The sequence below is a fragment of the Thermobia domestica genome, chromosome 16, assembly GCF_964235325.1.
Source record: "Thermobia domestica chromosome 16, izTheDome1.hap1.1, whole genome shotgun sequence".
NCBI classification, from domain to species: domain Eukaryota; kingdom Metazoa; phylum Arthropoda; class Insecta; order Zygentoma; family Lepismatidae; genus Thermobia; species Thermobia domestica.
In genome coordinates this window covers 73,256,742-73,277,906 of record NC_137469.1, presented here as the reverse complement: position 1 = coordinate 73,277,906, position 21,165 = coordinate 73,256,742, and the positions used below count along the sequence as shown (strand labels likewise).

Here is a 21,165-nt window from a genome sequence, read left to right as displayed (position 1 = left end):
TAAATATACGAAATACGATGAACAAGATGAGAAAAGTATTACCTGTGAGTGGAGGCGAACACAGAAAAAAGGTATGTGTGGATTATGACGAGCATTCTGAGAGAAATAACGTCCACAAAACACTTACTTTTCTTCTTTTTTCTTTCTTTCTTCAATTTTAAGTTTTAACCCACTAGTTTCTGTACATTCTTTCTATTAAAATACTGAAGACTGTGCTTTTACAATATATTTTACTAGCTGCTAAATATCACAGCATACAGATATATATGTGACACTCACTTTATATATATATATATATATATATATAAAATAAAGTGTATATATATTTATAAAGTGTTAAAATATATATATAAAGTGTGTGTATATAAAATTTCAGTATATCGCGGTTATATATATATATATATATATATATATATATATATATATATATATATATATATATATATATATATATAGTTAACATCAATGTACTGAATTTTTTTCTAATAGGACACTCGAAATAATAAAGTCAACTCCAGTAGATTCCCTGTTAAAGATCGGTTCAGATCCAGTCGTTGTTGTCGGTAACGGTCTGCAGTAACTGTTTGACCAGGTTTCAGCTCCTGATCCCTCAGGATACAAAGCAAGGATATTGTGTTTTGCTTTAAATGTTGATGGCTGGCCTGGATAAAACCCATTTATTTATCATGTCCAAGAAACACGTGAATTTCCAGAGGCGGCCATATCCCGTAATGTCTGTCCGGACTTTTCGTGTTATTCTCGAAGTAAAGATGACTGAAAAGGAAAAAAAGCCTTTTAAACACCGTGATAACATTGTTTAAGGGAGTGTAATCTATTCCTGTTCGTCTGATCCACTAGCAACCTGAGAATATTCATGGCAAAAAAGTGAAAGTAAGATAAAGCAGTTACACATCTGGCCGAAAGAGAGCTAGTTTTTGATGCCGTAAGCTCCCGTGAAGAGGGCTACTTGTGGAATCACGATGTTCTGTCTAGCCCTGACAATCCTCGACTAAGCCGTTGGCTGAGGAGCGTGCTTGCTAGTTGAGGGTTGATAAGAATTCGTCAGACTTATCACTACTTTCTCTTTCGTCCATATCAACGTTTTCATTATCAGATGCACTTTGCTGCCTGCTCCTTTTCCTCAACGCCAACACTTTGACTGTCCGATCCAAATTCTTCATCCACTCGTTCATCATCAGTATCAAATTCTTCGAAAGCTTCGCTTATTTCGGATACGGAAAGGAGCGCCATCCATAATTGCTTTCGAAGAGGTACAATAAGAAAATCAAGCCCAAGAACTGCAATGTTATTCCTTTGATATTACCACGCAAAGCATTCAAAATAACCACACGATTACTTTCTGCTAATATAAATAACACAAACCAACACTACTTTTCAAAAACATATTCTCTGTTTCCGAAAAGCGATTCTCGTTTGAAGCAGAAAGAATCGCAGAACAAACACTTTTTAAATGTAGGAAGGAAAAGGGAAAGATAGGGGGAAGCGATAAAGTTCATTTTTCAGTATTGATGCAAGTACTGTACAGCTCAAATAGCAATCAATAAAAATCCTCTTCCCCCCTCCCCCCTTCTGTTGTCAAGCAAAAGAAACAAAATATTGCCACACACTTTCAAAACACTTAACTGGGTTTCAAGGCTAAACTTGAACTAACATCATCACCCGTATTTTTGTCACCCATCGATAAGAGAAAGAAACTTTTTTTAGTCATGCATATATTTTCGAAAACATTTTAATAAATTATATATTTGGATATATCAGTGTATGGCACATGTTTGTTAAAAGGGTTAAGTAAATATATACAAATTAACATAGAATATATATATGTATGTATATATATATTAAGTTAACTACTTCTTAAAGCAACCAATAGTGGCCAAAGTAGACAGATTTTATTATATATGCATGCTATTATTTATTAATTTTGTTCGTGTTGAAAGGAAAGATACTGATGTCAGAGTAAGTCTTACAAGTATCCATAATAAATAAATAAATAAGTAATAAAAAGCATGTTTTTCGTTTATTATTGTAATGCACTATTATAATTCATTTTAATTTTTATGACACTAGATGTGGTATGTAATTTATTTCTTTTTCCATTATTTTTAAATTTTTAGGAAAACAACTCAAGTATTTCTAGATCGGCAACTTCTACTATAACGTGCCCAAGTATTAACAATCAAAACGGGCTCTTATTCTGGGGAAATTTTGATGATATAAAACCAGCAACTGTAGTTGCGAATGATGTCCTCGTTTCCAGCCAGCTACCTGATTCCAGTACCAGAACACCCAGTCATACACCCGATTTAAGCTTGATGTCAGAAGTGCCTTGCCTGGACATATGGGAAGGCCCTTTCCAGTTTCGCTTAGACTGGACTAGAGCGGATGATATCAAGAATAATGCAAAACCTGTGTTGGTAAGATATTCTTGTTCTTTTTTAAATTTTATTATGTGCAGTACTTTAATGTGCCTTTAGTGCACTAAGTACCTGAATTGATTTTTCCTCTATATGGACAACTTCTTAATTTTTTTCATCATTAAGACTAGTACTGTTGTAATATTTTAGGCACCATCTTGAAATCTGTTAAAGAATTCTCTCGTGGCTATATGGTTAACGTATGCATCTTTGGTATGGGAGACCTGGATTCGATTCCCGGTGGGAGCTTGTGTGATTCGAATTTCACGATAAAATGTAGGTTCACGTCTTATAGCTCTCTGCTGAAAGAGACGCTGAACTCCAGTCTAACGAATCAATCGAAATCTATTAAGAATATTATGCGTGTTAGTTAAGAATAGTAGATAATACCAGACATCTTGATTTAATTATTTTGTGGTCTCAAGGTAAATACTCGATGATAATGCATTGGTTCGAGTTCCACGTAAACCGTAGATTTACGTTTCATATAAATTGTATGCTAAAAGAGAAGCGTGAAATCAGGGTTGGCAAAAAACATGATTTTTATTGAAAAAAGCAAAAAACACTTTTTTTGTTTGTTTGTTTTAAACCATTTTAAACTAGTTTAAATAATTTGCTCTATGTATTTGTATCACATATGGACAGAAATAAGTTTGTTTCGCCTTGGTGTTATTATGCAACAATCGGGTTATGCAGGAAGGAGTCACATAAGCTTAAAGCGAAATCCAAACCGCTTCTCGGCTTACATCCGAGAGAAATTGTCCTCCATTTGAACTCGAAACCGTTACTAATTGGCCACAACTGCGATACGTGTACCGACTCATTCACGAAGGACTCCTGATATATATATATATATATAAAAACACGTTTTACCGATCTTTACATACTTGTTAATATAACTGTCAAGAGTCATTTCAGAAGGACAAAAAGGTAAACAGTTGCACAAGTGAAACCATTATACAGAATTATATGGACAGTTTCAAAATAGTGCAGAGTACAGTAGGACTATTTCAGTCCAAGATAGTTCACTACGACTTTTATTAGTACAAGTTAAAGAAATACTTAATTTGCATATCAGTAAGAAAAGTGAATAAAGATAAGAATTGTTTGAGTCCACTTTGGCTCTGACTCATTTATACGTAAATAGATACCAAAGATACTTCTGATTATAATAAATGCCTCTCGTAGAGTTGGTATACCCCCTCCTCCCAAAAAAAGCACGGCATTTCGATATATTTTATCAATAGTAAACATTATTAAAATGAAACAATATTGAGAGTTTTCCTTTGATTGCAATTGCATAACAATAGTAATAAAGTATAAAAAATCACAAAAGAACTTATTAAAAAAAAAAAGATGCTTTTGTAATATAATCTCTTTGAGTAATGAATGGGGAATTAAATTTGAATATAATACGAGTAATATACGGGAGTGAATCGTGATAACCCACAAGTGTGTGTTCATCAAGATTTTATGAACACTTAGACTTTTACGAACATGTTTCGTTTTTTGGTTTAAACCAGACAACCCTGCGTGAAATACTATATTATCTTTCACAATAAAAAAATTTAGTTTTTCGGAGGTTTGTATATCTTTAGCTCTTACTATCAGAATGATATCGGTACGCATATCTTTCTACCACCTTGTTATTTAATTAAAAATTTTAAAGCTTTCAAAGGCGGAACTCCTATTACCTTTATTTTTGCGGTTCCCACTATAGGAAAATCATAACACACACACACACACACACACATATATATATATATATATATATATATATATATATATATATATATATATATATATATATAAAGTGAAATGTTACACTTTTAAATTTCACGCATTTTTTTCAAATAGGATATACGGATTCCAGGATACGTATTGGAGGGATACCATTCTGTAACTATGCTAGTTTATGAACCATTTTAATTGAATAGTGAACATGGTTTGTTTTTCTACCATGCTCAAAGATTTAATAGTAATGTAACGAGGATAGCAAATAATTTAATATCTTTTTTCTTCCTTCTTTTCTATGTCGGCATACATAGATCAGTCTTTCATTCTCATAATGCATGTTAAATTACGTAAAAAAAAAAGTGTCCTTTCAATTAAAACAGATAAAATATGCATTTCAAAGAATCCCCGAGGTAATGTAGCTTTCGTCTCTTGCTGTATAGCGTTCAGCGGTGAAACACAAAAGTCGTCGTTGTTTACTAATCTTTGATCATTAGTCAGTGGATAGAAAGGTCATTGAGTCATTACGTCACACAGGTTTCATACATCTTACACTGAAAAAAAATCCATATTTACCATATTTTTTCTAAAAAATAAAAAATCCCTCAACACAAAATTCAGTTTTATCACTATATTTAGATTCTGTTGTAAGTCTGCTTCTAGTGTGCTTAGAAAAAGTTAGAACAACCTTATTTTTGGTCTACAATGATACTTGTTTCCTTATCTTACTATCTTAGCAAATATATCTGAACGGATGAAGTCAGATCTAAAAATGTAACACTGGCTTCTTCTTCGACCTAGAAAATAGTGTTCTAGGTTTAATGGAGATTCAATACGGAGCAGCTGATCGACAGGTAAGAGCAATACCAACTGAGACACATCCACATATTCTATACCTGTGATACAATGTGAACATTCAAGTAACTTATATTTCTGTTGAGTGAAACTTAGCACATAACAGTTTTTTTTTGCTACTCACTATATTTCAGTTATGTATTCATACCTTGAAAAGTTTTAATAAGGTAATTAAGTGCTTAAATGATATATTTTTTTTCACACCATTCATTGCTCCAAGGGTCAGTGGATGTAAATCTGCGAAAAACAAATTACATTGTTTGTTGTCTTGTTTAGCAAGCGAATTCTTCGTTTGTTTTATGTTTAATAATTATTTTCAACATTAAGGCTGCACTCGAACTCAACTTTCCTCTACCAAAGACAAGAATGCTATCAAGTATAAGGCAGTCTTTATTACAGCAGGGAGAAAGGAGCGATTATAAAATTATATATAGATAGATAGATAGATGGCATGTTATAAGTTTTAAAAATGTTAGAATTATAAAGATATACTGTATATATATATATTTTTTTTTAATTTCACATTTACAGTATTCGAAGCCATTAAATAAAGTATTTGTAGACATGGAGCAGGTTGTACCTATAAGTTTTAAGATGAAAAAAGACACTGACATAAGCAGTACTTACATCAGGGCAATGATGGTGTACACACAAGAAGAATATAAAGGACTGCCAGTGAAAAGATGCCCCAACCATCTACAGGAAGACAAAGAGAAAGGTGAATTGAAAGTTCTTCCCTTAGTATGTAATACTTCTTGTATATGTTACTTCTATTTTTAACTTAATGAGTTTATTATATTAATATTTCAGTTGATTGTGTTTATTCAGGATATATATATATATATATACTTGTCCTTTGTCCTTTGTGACAGCTCGCTTCGAACGCGCGGTGCTCAATGCTGTGTTGCCAGTTTTTGCGTTGGGTATTGAAACACGAAATTAATCACTGCAAGTAAATCTCAGGTTTATAAAATTAAATGGCACAAAAGAGAACTAAAAACGATCGAGCAGGTCCATTACTCAAGTTGACATTCGACTAAAACAATGTGCATTTGTTTATATTCAAATTGGCAACGTGTGGAGGGGGTGGAATGTTTACCATCGCAGAGCGAGAGAAATGAGCCACTATAATTGGATGAACGTGCTGTTGCCATAGAAACAGTTCTTGCACGATTGTTATGACCACAGGAAGGAAAAAAACAGGAAAGCAACTGTCAGAAGGGACAAGTTGTATCAAATGAAGTATTAGGATATTGTTTGTCATCCACCGAACAAAAGTAAACATCTGGTGAATGACAATCTGTAACTATTTGCATTATTGTAATGGAATTGCTTTTTCAGAATAACATTAGCGCAAATGCGTAAAACGATGTGCAACTGTTGACTTCTCAGTTGGCTATCATATGTCAACCGTGGTGGACAGCGAGGAGTATGTTCGACGAGCGTGCTGAATAACGCATATGCATGGAATTTTTCAGTGACAGTAATAAGATACCTGATTAAGTCATTACTGGACATGAATGAGATGTGAGAATTCGGAACAAATGTAATCGCAACGAAGCACGAGGATGCGGAGATAAATAAGAACTGATACATGCGACGAAACATAATGACTTCCAAAAACTGAATTTCTACATTGATTCAGGAAGTGGGAACTCTAAGGATAATCCTTTGAGGGAAACTGAAGCTAAGTTTATCGTCGGTTAGTGGTTTTATTCTTTTAGTATAAGGTCCGGTTCTTACCTGACATTCTTCGTACATTTGACATGTAATATTTTTTACTTCTACAGTAATCATATGTGAGGCAGTAAACGAAATTAATATAACCAAAAGCATTGGTCTAGACTTAGGGACATTCCATGTGAAATCAACCAATGAAATGGCAAAATCTGACCTGACGATCTTAGATTTTTGTAACACAGCTTTATTACAGTGGGAGATGAAAAAATCCCAAATATTACTTCTCTCCTCCTGAAAGTGTCCCCATACAAGGTGTTCAAAAATGCCAAAAAAAAGGCATTTTTTCAGTTACAGTGATTATTAAAAATTGTCATAAAATGGTTAATATATGCACTAGAGACGTGGAACAAACACCATTGGAAAGCTTAAAAGATTGCTCTACAAGTTGTACTATATTGAAAACAACCTGTAAAATAAAAAATAACACTTCAAAAATTCAAATTCAAATTTGAATTTTGAATTTCGCATAGAAATGTCCCTCAGAATTGGTTCAAAATTGTCAAGATTGTAGTCTCATATGTGTACTAAAACACCACAAAGTTGCATTTTGGACACTCAATGGGATCCGATTCAAATTCAACATAAACCAAGCATTGCAAGATATTGACCATGTGAATATCTGGATTCAGATCGATAACCATTTGCCTGGAGCTATTTGTCTTCAGCATCAAAGGAATTTATATAAATTTCATTTGTTTCTTGATGTATTCATTTGAATTTACACAATTATCCATCTTTTGAGTTATTTAGAGAGGTTTACAAACAGTACTTAATAGAGGTCATTATTCTTGTTTCTAAATTTATGTTGGCTACATTGCTACATGTTATTTTCATTTCTTTGTTTCAGGACTGCTATTACAGAACATATTATGAAAGGGAGGGATATATTTTCCTCCCTTTCACAATATTTGTATCAAATGTGTTATGAAACACAGTGACACTGCTCACAATCACTTCACACACTTTCAGCACAAACAATTAGTCAATAAATTCTTTTTCCTATTTCAAGTATCCACTTCTACGTATCTGTGACAACAATCCTGAAACAAAGGAACGAAAATAACATGTATCAATGTAGCCAATATAAATTAAGAAACATCCATACTGACTAACAAGAATAATGACTTGTATTGAGTATTGTTCGGAAACGTAATACCTCTCTAAATAACTCGAAAGGTGGATAAATGTGTAAATTCAAATGCATACATGAAGAAACAAATGAAATTGAATATAAATTCCTTTGATGCTGCAGCTAAATAACTCCAGGCAAATGGTTATCGATCTGAACCCAGATATTCATATGGTCAATATCGTGCAATGCTTGGTTTATGTTGAATTTTTAATCGGATTCCATTGAGTGCCCAAAATGTAACTTTGTGGTGTTTTAGTGTACATATGAGACTACAATCTGAACAATTTTGAACAAATTCAGAGGACATTTCTATGCAAAATTTAAAATTCAAATTTTAATTTGAATTTTTGAAGTGTTATTTTTTTATTTTACAGGTTTTTTCAGTATACTTCTGTAGTACAACTTATAAAGCAATCTTTAAGCTTTCCAATGGTATTTGTTCCACGTCTCTAGTGCACATATTAACCATTTTATGACAATTTTTAATAATCACTGTAACTGAAAAAATGCAATTTGTTGACATTTTTGAACACCCTGTATAGAGACACTTTCGGGGGGAGGGGGAGATTTAATATATAGGATTTTTTTTTCATCTCCCACTGTAATAAAACTGTACACCAATTTTTGCACAAATCTGAGATGGTCAAGTCTGATGACTTGTTGATATGACATGGAATGTCCCCTTATCATTTTCATTTAGAGTTATATGTTCCAGCCACATGTGTAATTTAAATTAGTATTAAGTTCAGTATTATTTTTACTTGAATTTAGAATTGTTAGCGGTAACGGAACCAAAAATTTATTGGGCTCTTATCCTGGAATCTGAATAGTGCTTCGTGAAGAGAACCGAAATATATTTCAACACTTCGGTTGCTTTCACAGGGTCGAAAACCATACTTCGATTTAACAGAATAGAATCAAAATACACGTTGAACATCATTTGCAAATATTGTTAGCTGAAGATCGTTACAATTGCAAACTTTTGAGAATTGTGAAATGATTACTCAAGGGATGCACCTACAGTGGGTTTTTTTACGAAACATATTTCTCTCTTTGTAATTTCATCCCACTTCAATATCGGTTTCAGAATCAGAACAGATTTTATCAGAAAATCTCTTCAGGTTCCACGCACGATTTTTAAAGAATAATCTGGTTCATTATCGTTAACGAACTACTTAAATTATCGACTTTTATCCATACAGAATCTTCCCTATTATTGACTTTCGGTGAACTCTATAATTCTGTGTTAATTTTTCTTTGCAGGAATAACAAATGCATCTCATGTTCTGAAGTGTGATCATTCCATAGCTAGCTATGAAGAAGATCCATCGACAAAACGATTCAGTGTTCTTGTGCCGATGGAGGTGCCACACCCTGGTACTGAATATGTGCGTTACCATTATCGATTCAGTTGCCAGAGTAGCTGCCCAGGGGGGATGAATCGCAAACCTGCAGCTGTTCTATTTTTGCTTGAAAATGAGTAAGTATATTTTCTTTTTGGTAATACTAGTAGTTCAACACACATGTAGAAAGGTGCGATTTTTGTGTGTAGTATGGTGGAATTTAGCCTCGTATACTGAACCGACTTCAAGCCGACACAACTGTGATTATTGATAAGCCGCAAAGAAAGCACATATTCATTTAATATCATTTTATTATTATTATTAACAAACGTGGAAAATCGTTTCTCATCGTGTTTTTGTATGCACGAATCGTTTCTCACTTCAAACATGCAAGTTGAATTCAGTGCTATGTATCTGTTTAAACTTGCAAATCGAAGTGAATTCACTGCTGTGTATATGCTAACTCTTCCAAGTTGAATTGAATTCAATTGTATTTATATACACAAACTTTCTGGTACTGATGACTGGAGTCGGTTCCAGTGGGAGTTCAGGATCCAAGTATTAAGATGTAGGTGTACGTCTTATATAGCCTCGGTGTTGAATGGGACGCTAACTTCGAATGAATCAGATATTCAATCAAACTTCCAGTTGAATTGAATTCAGTGCTATGCATCTGCGTAAACTGCCAAGTTGAATTGAATTCAATGCTGTGTAACTGCCCAAACTTCCAAATTGAATGGAATTCATTCGTTTTTCATTGATCGATTTCAATTTCAAGTGACAGACCTGATTAGACATCCTCAAAGAAAACACGTGTCAGGTTTCCTCTCAGTCTGAAAGCGTACGAAGCTTACGAAAGTTGTTGTGGAACAGACGTACATACACAATTTCCGTGCTATGTGGTTGCGCTTGCTTCAATCAGACATGCATTTCATATTCGTAAAGGAGAGCTCCTTCGTGGCTAAGCGGTTAGCGTACGCGCCTTTGGCGTGGGAGACCCCGGCTCGATTCCCGGCGGAAGCTCATGTGGTTCAGATTCCACGTTAATCAGTAGATCCCGTCTCATATAGCCTCGCTCCTGAAAGGGGCATTAAACTCAAAATCAACTCAACTCATATTTGTAAATGAAGACAATGAACTTCGTTTAGTTGTCATTTTGACCGAAATGCGAAGTATAAAAGCCAACGATTGATGTTCTTGGACTTAATAGTCCATTGTAAAAGTTTGTAGCCATGAAAATATTTTCGGTGTAACATTTAAAGGTTGCAGTATTCTGAGGTATTCCATTGTCGTGAGCTTACGACAAGGAATGGTTACCAAATTTCAGTTTGAAATTGCGAAGAAATTTTTTTGTTTCTTTTAAATTCCTTTGCTGATTCCAACCTTGGTCTTAATTTTCTTTGTCCACTGCATGTAATTTTCGAGCTATTCATATTCAAGTTCTATAAATGTCTTGGTAACACTGTCTTGTAACGTAAGCTGTCACATGGATTTTTCTTATTTATATGATAGTGAATTGCTTACCCGATTCATAAAGGTACAGACAAGAATTTGATCTACATAAATTAATAAAAAGGGAAAAATCACTTCCGGTGATAATCCGGTTTCTAAGACGCACATTAAAAAAAATAAAAAAAAAAAGGAGCAAGGGAGTTTATTTTATCGACACACAGGTAGCAACAAAAGTATCTGCCTCCCTGATTGATTAAATTGTATTAGTGAGGGGAATCTCATTTCAACTTTAAAATGCCTGGACAGATATGGAACTCAAGACACAAGAAAAAGTTGGTATCCCTGAAATGACTTTTGCTGTAAAAGGATGATAAATGACCATTTATCCATTCTCAAATGAATTTCTATCGTTACGATGAGTGTGTTCTCCAATGAACACCACTATGAATGACTTTGTAATTCGTTGTGTGTATAGTGTATTTATTATTTCATTACAACTGCGTATGAGAAGGAAGAAAAACACAGATCATATTTGAGTTAGAAAATAATTGAAATAAGCTAAAATATCAAATCTGGAACAATTGAAGGAAACAAGTTTGTAAATCTTTGTGTTTGTGGCCCACACTGATGCTCAAGAATGTTACGCTGTGCGCTTGGTAGAATTTGAAGGGAGGGCATCGTTGCTACGAGCTGCTGCCACCGGGTAGGACGATACAGTCGGACCTGTACTTTCGACAACTAACGCAAGTACACCTAGCAGTTCAAAAGAAACGATCGGAACTGGTCAACAGAAAGGGTTTCGTTAAAGGATATCTTTAGCGTTCCGTCAGAAATTGAAAGAACTTCGGTGAGCGGTTTTAACGCATTCACCGTATAACCTGGACTTGGCACCCTCAGACTATCATTTGTTTCGATCTATGCAGAACTTTGCAGGTGTTTAGTTGGTTTCAAAAGAGTCCTGGAGCTAAATTTGAATGATGATATGTTAGATGACAAGTGTTGTGATGTCCTTATGAGAACAAGTAATGATTAATGTCCCAGTATAATTGCTCAATTGTCTTTTGTATTGAATTAATGTAGATATTATGCAGAATTAAGTGAATCCGTTTCAATATTGTCCTCTGACCGTAATTGTTACCTTTCTAGTGTACTTTTTAAGTTAAGAGGTATAAAGAAAAAGTAGAACAAATATATTTATTATACCCCTTATCAACAATCATGCATCGTTGATTTATTGTATTTACGTTACCAGAAGAGAAGCTGCATAGACTAGATCTTCAGTTTCAAGTGAGTGTAAACTACTGCATTGCCCTCGATGCTTTCCCACCGGGAATCGATTCCCGGGATATCATTTACCAAAGGCACACGCACTAGTCATTAGACCAGTGAGGAGGGTTCATATATCGTAGTTAGTATAATATATAATGTGTGTTTCTTGACTGTGCTATAAACATACTAATTCAGGTTGCCCAGCATGTAGTGGAAGAGTATTGTTACAAACTGTCAAGTTAGTTGTTGTGAGGCTGGTATACTTACATGATTACGAACCTTCTCCTTGCAGAGGTCAGGTTGTAGGTAGACAAGTGTTAAATATACGAATCTGTAGCTGTCCAGGAAGAGACAGAAGACTGGAGGAGAAAAAATATATGAAGATGCCAGAACCAGCTCCATCGAAGAGAACTATGATGCATACAGCAGTTCCTGCCTCCTCAAAGAAGAAAAAAATTAAAGTGGAGAAAAATAATGAGCAGTTCTTTACCATCCCAGTAAGTTAATAGTATAATAGTACATTATTATTCATAGCAAATATAATCTGTTTTAATTTAGTTCCATGTATGATAAGACAGTGTTTATTATTATTATTATTATTATTATTATTATTATTATTATTATTATTATTATTATTATTATTATTATAGCAGCCCACCAACTAACTTATGGTTACACAAATTTGAATGCTAAAGTCTAAATAGAGTTACAGCCCTTGTTGAATATAATCATAATACATTTCGAAATAATTAAATTGACACTAAACAAGACAGTTGCATTTAAATCATCACAATATATTACTGTAGAAATAAATACAGGGTGTTTCAAAATGAATATTGCGGTTTTAAGGCTTGGGTAGTATTTATTACAATTAATACATCAAATGAAAGATCAACTCAAACAGTTGTGTGCACACGCATACACATGCCCGTCTTCCGTTAGAAAGCGCTAATAGCAAAGATGGCGACTAGTGAACAGAAAACTTTTTTGTTGTACATTTTGCAAAGACTGGGTCTGTAGTTACAGTACAATTGTCCGTGTGGGGAATTAAAAAAGAGACGCGTACAAGTACGTCCTTACCGTTTGCGGTTGCTACAAGCCTACAGACTACAGTTTACGTGCCAACTTTGCAAATGAAATGTTACTGCATGACGATCAAGATTTTCGGAATGGATGAATTTTCGGAATCTTCAGTGATGAATCGACATTTTACCAAAGTGACAGTGTTAATACTCATAATGTTCGCATCTGGGGGTCAGTAAATCTCCAGTAAATCCACGAGATAGTACAGTTGGAACGAAACTTCCCTAAATTGACTATGTTTTGTGCCATATCCCGGCGGAAACTTTATGGACCTTTCTTGCCTAACGACTCGATGTGTGCTGTGTGATGATTGGTGCTCACACCGAACACTTCGAGCGAAAACTGTTTGAGTTGCTCTTTCATTTGCTGTATTATTTGTAATTGTACGTTAAATGTAATAAATACTAATATAAGCTTTAAAACCCCGATATTCATTTTGAAACACCCTGTATTAATGCTCAGATCTAAATATGGTTGTGACTTTGTCCTATTTTGAAATAATTAAATCAGAACAATACAGTTTTTCAGTTGCAATTTAATCGGCGAACTGCTTGCATGTTAGCAACATCTATTAGCGTGACGTAGTGAAGCGTTTGTCATTTATAAATAGAATATTTATTGTTTTACGGTACAACAAACAGTTCCGATGTTCAATACTATTTGCGGCGTATTGGATCTGTGTTTGGTAGAATATGTTTTCACGGCGATTTCATATAAATTTTGTAAGGATCTGATGGTCTTGAGAGGTAGACCTCCTCAACGGCTGACAGGATTAACCCTAGAAAGACCAGGGGGGGGGGGAGGGTCAGTTTTGCCCGCGAGTTATTTTTTATTTAGTTTATATGGATTAATATGTATTCAGGATTCTCTGTTTCTTGTTATTGTTCCTTTTGAAGAAAGATTCATTTTCGCTTTCCTTTAAGTGGAATATTTTATATATATATATATATATATATATATATATATATATATTTGGTCTAGGAATTAATTCGTGCGGTTTTACAAAAGATGGCGTAACTAACTTATTGTCCCATAGTTTCGTTGATCCAAACATGCGTTGAAAACTACTGTATTGAGCATCTTGTTTAGTATATGTCAGTTGCTTGAAGCGGAAACAACAACATTTTTTCTTCAACTGAAAATGGCGCATTTTGTGCCTGATAAAGTGTTTTTGCAGGGAGTTATTTTTCATTGCTTTAACATGAAGAAAAGTGCTACCGCAAGTCATCATATTTTAGTGGAAGTGTTTGGTGACCATGCTCTAGCTGAGCGAACGTGTCAGAAGTGGTTTGCACGGTTTAAAGGTGGTGATTTCAGCTTGGAAGACCAAAAGCAATTTGGACAGCCAAAAGAATTTAAAGATGAAGAATTGAGAGCATTGCTTGATCAGGATTCGTGTCAAACGCAGGACGAACTTGCAGAAGCATTTGGAGTTGAGCAAACAACAGTTTCCAAACGTCTCAAAGCCATAGGAATGATTCAAAACATGTCTTATTGTTTTTCACATGAATTGAAAAGAAAGACGTTGAAAGAAGAAAAACCGTTTGCGAATTGCTGCTTCAAAGACAGAAAAGGAAGGGATTTTTGCATCGAATTGTAACTGGTGATGAGAAGTGGATTCATTACGAGAATCCTAAACGAAAAATGGCCTGGGTGAAGCAAGGTGAACCAGGTCCTTCACAACCGAAACGAGATATTAATTGTGCAAAGGTTATGCTGTATATATGGTGGGATTTGAAACGTGTGGTGTACTATGAACTTCTGAAACTTGGTGAAACTATTAAAGGACACCGCTATCGACAACAATTAATGCGTTTGAAGCAAGCTCTGGCCTGAAAACGACCAGAATGGAATAACAGGCATAATAAACTTATTTATCAAGATGATAACGCTCGACCACATGTCGCAAAACCGGTCAAAACCTATTTGGAAAATGTCGGATGGAAAGTGTTACTCCACCCGCGATATTCACCAGACACTGCTCCGTCTGACTACTACTTGATCGATTGCATGAATAACGATTTGATTGGACAGCGGTTCACTTCTTCAGAAAATATCGAAAAATGGATCTTTGATTAGATTGCGTCAAAAGATGAGGAATTCTTTCGACACGGAATCAGTAAATTGCCTGAAAGATGGGAGAAAGTAGTGGCTAGCGATGGACAATATTTTTGTTAACGTATTCATTTACTTTGTTTTTGAAATAAAGCTCCAATTTTTATTAAAAACCGCACGAATTAATTCCTAGACCAAATATATATAAATCATGTTGTGCTGGCCGATTTGATCCCTTGTTGGTCATAAGTATTACCTATCTTTGTTTTCCCCAAACTTCCTTTCATTTGTTCTTTTTATATCTAAAACTTGTATTACTGTTTTAAAATATCACTTTTTTCCTCCTTTATATAAACACTTAGGCTTTCATAGAACTTGTCGAGTGTTAGTTATAATACTTGCTTTCTGCATAGTATTTGGTATAATATATAAGCAGTTTTACGCTTTGTATTTAGCGCGATTTTTACAAGTAAAAAGCATAATTTCTTGAAAAGTTTCTTTTTCGAAATTTAGTTCAACACATTAATTCAAATTGAACAAATGTACTCTGAAAATTACTTAAAACTAGTGCGGGCAAATTTGTCCCTTCTCCTTTCTCCCCTTCTTGGTCCTTCACGTAGCAGATGCGAGCACGGACTTTCTAGGGTTAATACTGTGGTTAATCAACTTCATTGTGTAAATGTGCACGCATAACTTCAATATGGGTGTACCGAAGCTTTTTAGTTTCATAGAATATTTTCTCGCTGTGAAACTTAAGAGGTGCTTGTGTTAAATCATGTGTATGTTCACATTAATTCCGTAACGCGTTGACTTGATTGTTTAAAAGGTATATTTGTGTACGTCTGTTTTGTAGGCCGACCCGTATTTTTAGGAAATTAATGTCCTACCAACTCCTGGAGTAACGAAAAATGCAAAAATTAAACAAACTTAAAAAAAATAACGACTTCAAAAGCGCATTAAAAGGCAGAAAATAAAACCTGTTTTTAATTTAAAAAAAAAAAAAGTATTAACCGGCTTAAAAACACTAGAAAGCAGAAAATAATGAAAGAACTCTAAAAAGCAGAAGATAATTCATTACTACTATCTATAAGAAATTTTGAAGTCTGTGCCATACCAAAGAAATTAATGCTTCATAAAATTACCATTAAAACTAATTTTATATTAGGCGTGATAGTTTGACTTGCCAGATTATAGTTTCTTTCATAGATAATAGTAATAAATTATTTTCTGCTTTCCAGCGCTTTTTAAAGACCGTTAAAATTATACATACAAAATATAAATACCGTACATATATTAAAGTTCAAATTTTCGAACCTAAGTGCAGTGTTGAATGTAAATAAATAATAAGTCTAGTGTTATTGTTGCCAAATTTTCTTTTTATAAATTACTTATGATGATGTATTATGATGTATTTGTTTCCTTAACGTGTGTTAAGTGATGGATTTCTGGTTCTGTCATGAAATGATTGATATATAGTTTAGTAAATCTGTATAATGTTTCTCATATCCTTTTCGAGCTCGCGCTCTAAAGCTTTACTACTTATTAGATTACAATACAATTGTTATAAATGTTACGACCAGGGTTTGAAAAAACCCGGGCTTTTTTGAAAAAGCCCAACCCACCTGGGCCCATATGGGTTTTTTCGGGTTTAATCAGGTTTTTTCGAAATGTTTCAATGTCTTTGGGGTAAAAGTGTTAAAATGTGATTTATATTTCAAGATTGTCATTGTCATAACTTGCAACAATTTTCTACTCACTGCCGTTTTGAAAAAAGGGCCGCCATTTTGAAATTTTACATTCGATCGCCGAAAAAATCTATACAGCAGATTTAGCATATCTTGTGCTTCCACCGTCAAAATTTCAACTTAAAAGACTGAAAATTGCGCTTCGTAGCGTAGATACTTGCTGTTTTGAAAAAATGGTCGCCATTTTGACATTTTACGTTGATATGCCGCCAAAATCTATACAGGAAATTTAGTGTGTCTCGTGCGTGTACTCTGAAAATTTTAACTTAAAAGGTCGAAAGTTGTATCTTGTAGTGTGTGTGGTAGAGGCTGACAAACGAATTGAGTTGATTTTGAATTTAACGTCCTTTCAGCAGCGAGGCTATATGAGACGGGACCTACTGATTAAAGTGGAATCCGAACCACATGAGCTCCCTCCGGGAAGCAAACCCAGTTCACTCACGCCGAAGACGCGTACACTAACCGCTTAGTCATGAAGGACCTCGGCAGACAAATGAACAAATGTAGATCAAGTCATCCAGAAGCCTGACTGACGGTCGCCAAATATGAATACCAAAAGGGGTCTATTAATTTAAAACAAAGATACAATTCATGTTGTATGAAATAAATAAATGTTTCAAAATGTCTTACACGAAATTAACATCTTCCAGCGTAAATAAACCTACCATATTTTCTCCATGAGAATACGGGACACCTCAGATCCCCCCCCCCCCCACACACACACACTCAACTTTCCAACACAATGAATTGAACTATAGTCTGGTTATGAACAAAAGTGTTATAGGCCGCGGTGGCTCAGTGATAGAGCGTTCTCCTCTGGTGCATGGGGTCCCTAGTTCGATCCCACCTCGCGCCAAGTGAGCTTTGTGGTGGACAAACACCTTGTGCGTGGATTTTCTCGGGATTCTCACGTTTACTCCCACTTTCTTCATTCCGTCATTTCATTCATTTCTCATCATCACCGTCACCTTGAGCATAGCTGGCATAACCGTGAGACTAAAAGTAAAAGATTTCATTTTATTTAATTTTAATTTTTTTTTTCAAGAATATAATTGGCGAAAGTTCACTAACCAGCAGCTGCTTTTCTCTCTTCGTACCCTGCAATTAATTGTATAGACTAAAGATGCCTAAAAACTTAAGATGTGCTATAAAAATGCTTTACTGGAAAACAATATGCAAGCTATTTAAATCAGTGGTACAATCTACCTTCAATATTCTTCGCGCGTTTAGCAATATTTATTTACATGGCTGTATTTGCCAAAATTACGTTCGTCAGTTTAATCTAATGAAAAGCTGATTTTTCTCCCTGTGTCGTGTGTAATTGTCAGGACCAGATTTACATTTTTCTAAGACCTGGACCAAAGCACAATTCTGTGCCCCTAGCCTCTGAAAAAGATTATAATTCTTGTTAACTTATCTAATATGTTGCTGGAGAACAGGTCAGCCATCTTCCCTGTGTTTGTAAATGTAGAAACACTCAAAGCCTTTTTTTTTTTATTTTTTTGATTTTTTTTTTAATGTTCCAGAGAGTATCCGAGCTTCCATCAAGTTCAATGGAAAAAGTAGCATTGCAAATTTCATTCGCTATCAAATCGAACAGGGTGGTGTAATAACTTCCTCGAAACTGCTACATGCAACAGCGTACTGTTCATTCACTTATTACAGGATTCCCACCCAATGTCAGAATTTTTTGTTTTTCACTTTTCGAATAAGCTGATATTGATAGCAGAAATGTATCGGAGTTAAAATACGGACATTTCCCTGTACCGACTAAATTTACGGGGTCGCGGGACACTCGGGGCCCAAAAACGGGACTGTTCCATTTTTTTACGGGACGTATGGCAGGCTTAAGCGTAAAATAAATAGTTTTATTATTGAAGTATTAATTTCCGATCCTTCTGCGTTTAATTCGGGAATTTCCCGAGCACTTCTTTCACGGCGTGTACATCAAAACTTCCACTAGTACGGAAATTTGAACTCAGCACTTGAAATAGAAGCGTTATATAGTCTTCGGAAACCCGAGCATTAAGCTTCTTAAATTTGACAAGAATTTTTACGCTATTGCTGGTGTTGATTCTACAGAATGCGTATTTGAGGAGTAGCAACAAATGACTGAACTAAACTGTTACTGTTCAACCAGATTTTAGTTGAAAAAACTTGTGTTTTACAGCAAAGGTAAGAAATAATACTAATAGTTTTACTAATGTATTTACACATGTACTATTAGTACCGGCACCTATGACCTTAAACCCGTCAAACGTATGAGTGATAACGTCCTCGGTGTCGCCGAGTCGATGAGCACACTATTCACGGAAAATATTTTCTAAAATACAAAATTTGCTTATTTTACTTCAAAAGGCTATAAACATAATCCATACATTAAATTGTTCTATAACTATCATAGCTTTTTTTTTTCTTTTTTTTTTAATTAATTCATTTAGTGAATTCAGAGCTTTATAAAGGTCTTATGTTGAATGTTGTTGTATACCTTAACGTGAAAGCCTCTAATTCGCCCAAGGAAAGTCTAAAACCTGATAAAAATCACTTACAATGTGATCACCTTAGTTGTACCAATAATATACTAACAAATAGGTCAAAAACCCAGGTGGGTTTTAAAGTGTTTTTTTTTTTTTCAGGTGGGTCCAACCCGAAAAAAAACACCGGGTTTATTTCGGGCTGGGCCTACTTGGGCAAACCCTGGTTACGACACAGTTCTTACAAATGAAATCATTAGTATCTAGTTATTGTACTTTGGTGTGCATTGGTATTGTGAACTTCCTTTCGATTCTAGTTAACCCATCAGTACAGTATAAAATAATATTTGATATATTTGGTGGTTATTGTCATCTCGATGTACGAGATATCTTCATAAAAAGACCAAACTTGTTTTGTTCTTGCTTTATTGCTCATTATACAAACTTTCAACTACTATTCACTTCAAAGTACTCCCTTCTACGATCAATATACCGTTGTCATCGTTTCTCCCAATTTTGGAACGCCTGCTGGAAATAACTCATTTCGGTGTCGTCGATTTCAATTTCGTCGCATTTTCGTGAATTTCTTATGTGGACTAGAAACGATGTTCAGTGTCTTCAGCAATTTCACGGATAGTTAAACAACGATTTTCCTGAATTACAGTGCTCACAATCTCAACGTGTTGAGTCGTCTGTTACCGTGAAAAATCGTCCAGTCCTTGGACTTTCGGCAATTGAACTTCCGTCTTCCATAAAACGCCTGAGTTCAGTGCATGCAGTCATTCTTGTATGCTTCGTTAAGAATTTAGAAAGTTTTCCGAGTTTTACGCAAATTTCATACAATTGATTGTTGTGTGACAGATGTATTGTTTCTCCAACTCCTTCATTGTTATCTTTTCATTAATTCGACGAGCAGCTTGTACACGACGTCACTTGACCATTAACGCGTAGATCGGAACCCAGTAAAAGGCGATCTTTTATCAAGATATGCCACTATATGCGTTAGGCAGCTGAAGAACGCCATCTGAAGACGTTGTCTCCCTATTTTTAAAAAATTTAACATTTTTGAGCACACCTCGCATTTTATTTTCAAAGTTTTATATTTGTTGATGTTTTTCATTATAGGTGTTACCAGAGGACTTCGATCAAGTGAGACACATATGCAGAAATTTAGCAGAGTCACGTGTCCTGAAAGGAGAAGTATCACCTCAATTTTTGAAAACCTTCGATGATCACATGTAAGTGTATTTTTTAACTTACTGTTATTAGCAATTATAAACTTCTATTATTAGCATCCAAAAGATTTAAGTTTTATTGTACCGCTATGCTATTGGAGAAAGCATCTCTTCTTCTATGGCACCACAGTTCTTAGTCGAGCCTTCGCCTCCGTCAAAATCCGCCTCCATTTCTTCCGATCTTCCGCATTTGTTCTCCAGTTTTGTATTCCGGCGTCCTTCATATCCCCCAATACCATATTCCACCATCTTTTTCTCGATCTTCCCCTTCTCCTTGTACCTTCTATGTCAGGTAAGAAAATTTTCTTTACTGCTCTTTCTTCTCCCATTCTGACAATATGCCCTACCCATTGTAAACGACTATGCTTTATATGCGTTACTATGCTTGCATAATTGTATCTATTGTATAGTTCGTTGCTGTATCTGATTCGGTGTGTGTTTTCATCTTTTTTCTCTTGTTTTGTATACTTTTCGTAAAGCTTCCGTTCAAAACTTCCTAGCAGTTGTGTTTCTTCTTTCTGCACAGTCCGTCATTCATATTTAACTATAGGCCTAATTAAAGTTTTGTATATTTTCATTTTGGTGTTTATGGAGATGAAATTGAGTCTTAATA

At 34.8% G+C, this 21,165-nt stretch overlaps 1 protein-coding gene across 1 annotated transcript in view; it reads left to right on the top strand.

Moving 5' to 3' along the window:
* The window catches only part of LOC145673163 (cellular tumor antigen p53-like), a 72,555-nt gene that overhangs the window by 45,824 nt on the left and 5,566 nt on the right, over nucleotides 1-21,165 (top strand). Inside the window, exons 4-8 of the mRNA XM_081742595.1 lie at nucleotides 2,136-2,435; nucleotides 5,556-5,742; nucleotides 9,160-9,376; nucleotides 12,253-12,457; nucleotides 20,443-20,555. Of these exons, the coding sequence (XP_081598721.1) occupies nucleotides 2,136-2,435; nucleotides 5,556-5,742; nucleotides 9,160-9,376; nucleotides 12,253-12,457; nucleotides 20,443-20,555 (1,022 nt within the window). The remainder of the gene's footprint in view (nucleotides 1-2,135; nucleotides 2,436-5,555; nucleotides 5,743-9,159; nucleotides 9,377-12,252; nucleotides 12,458-20,442; nucleotides 20,556-21,165) is intronic.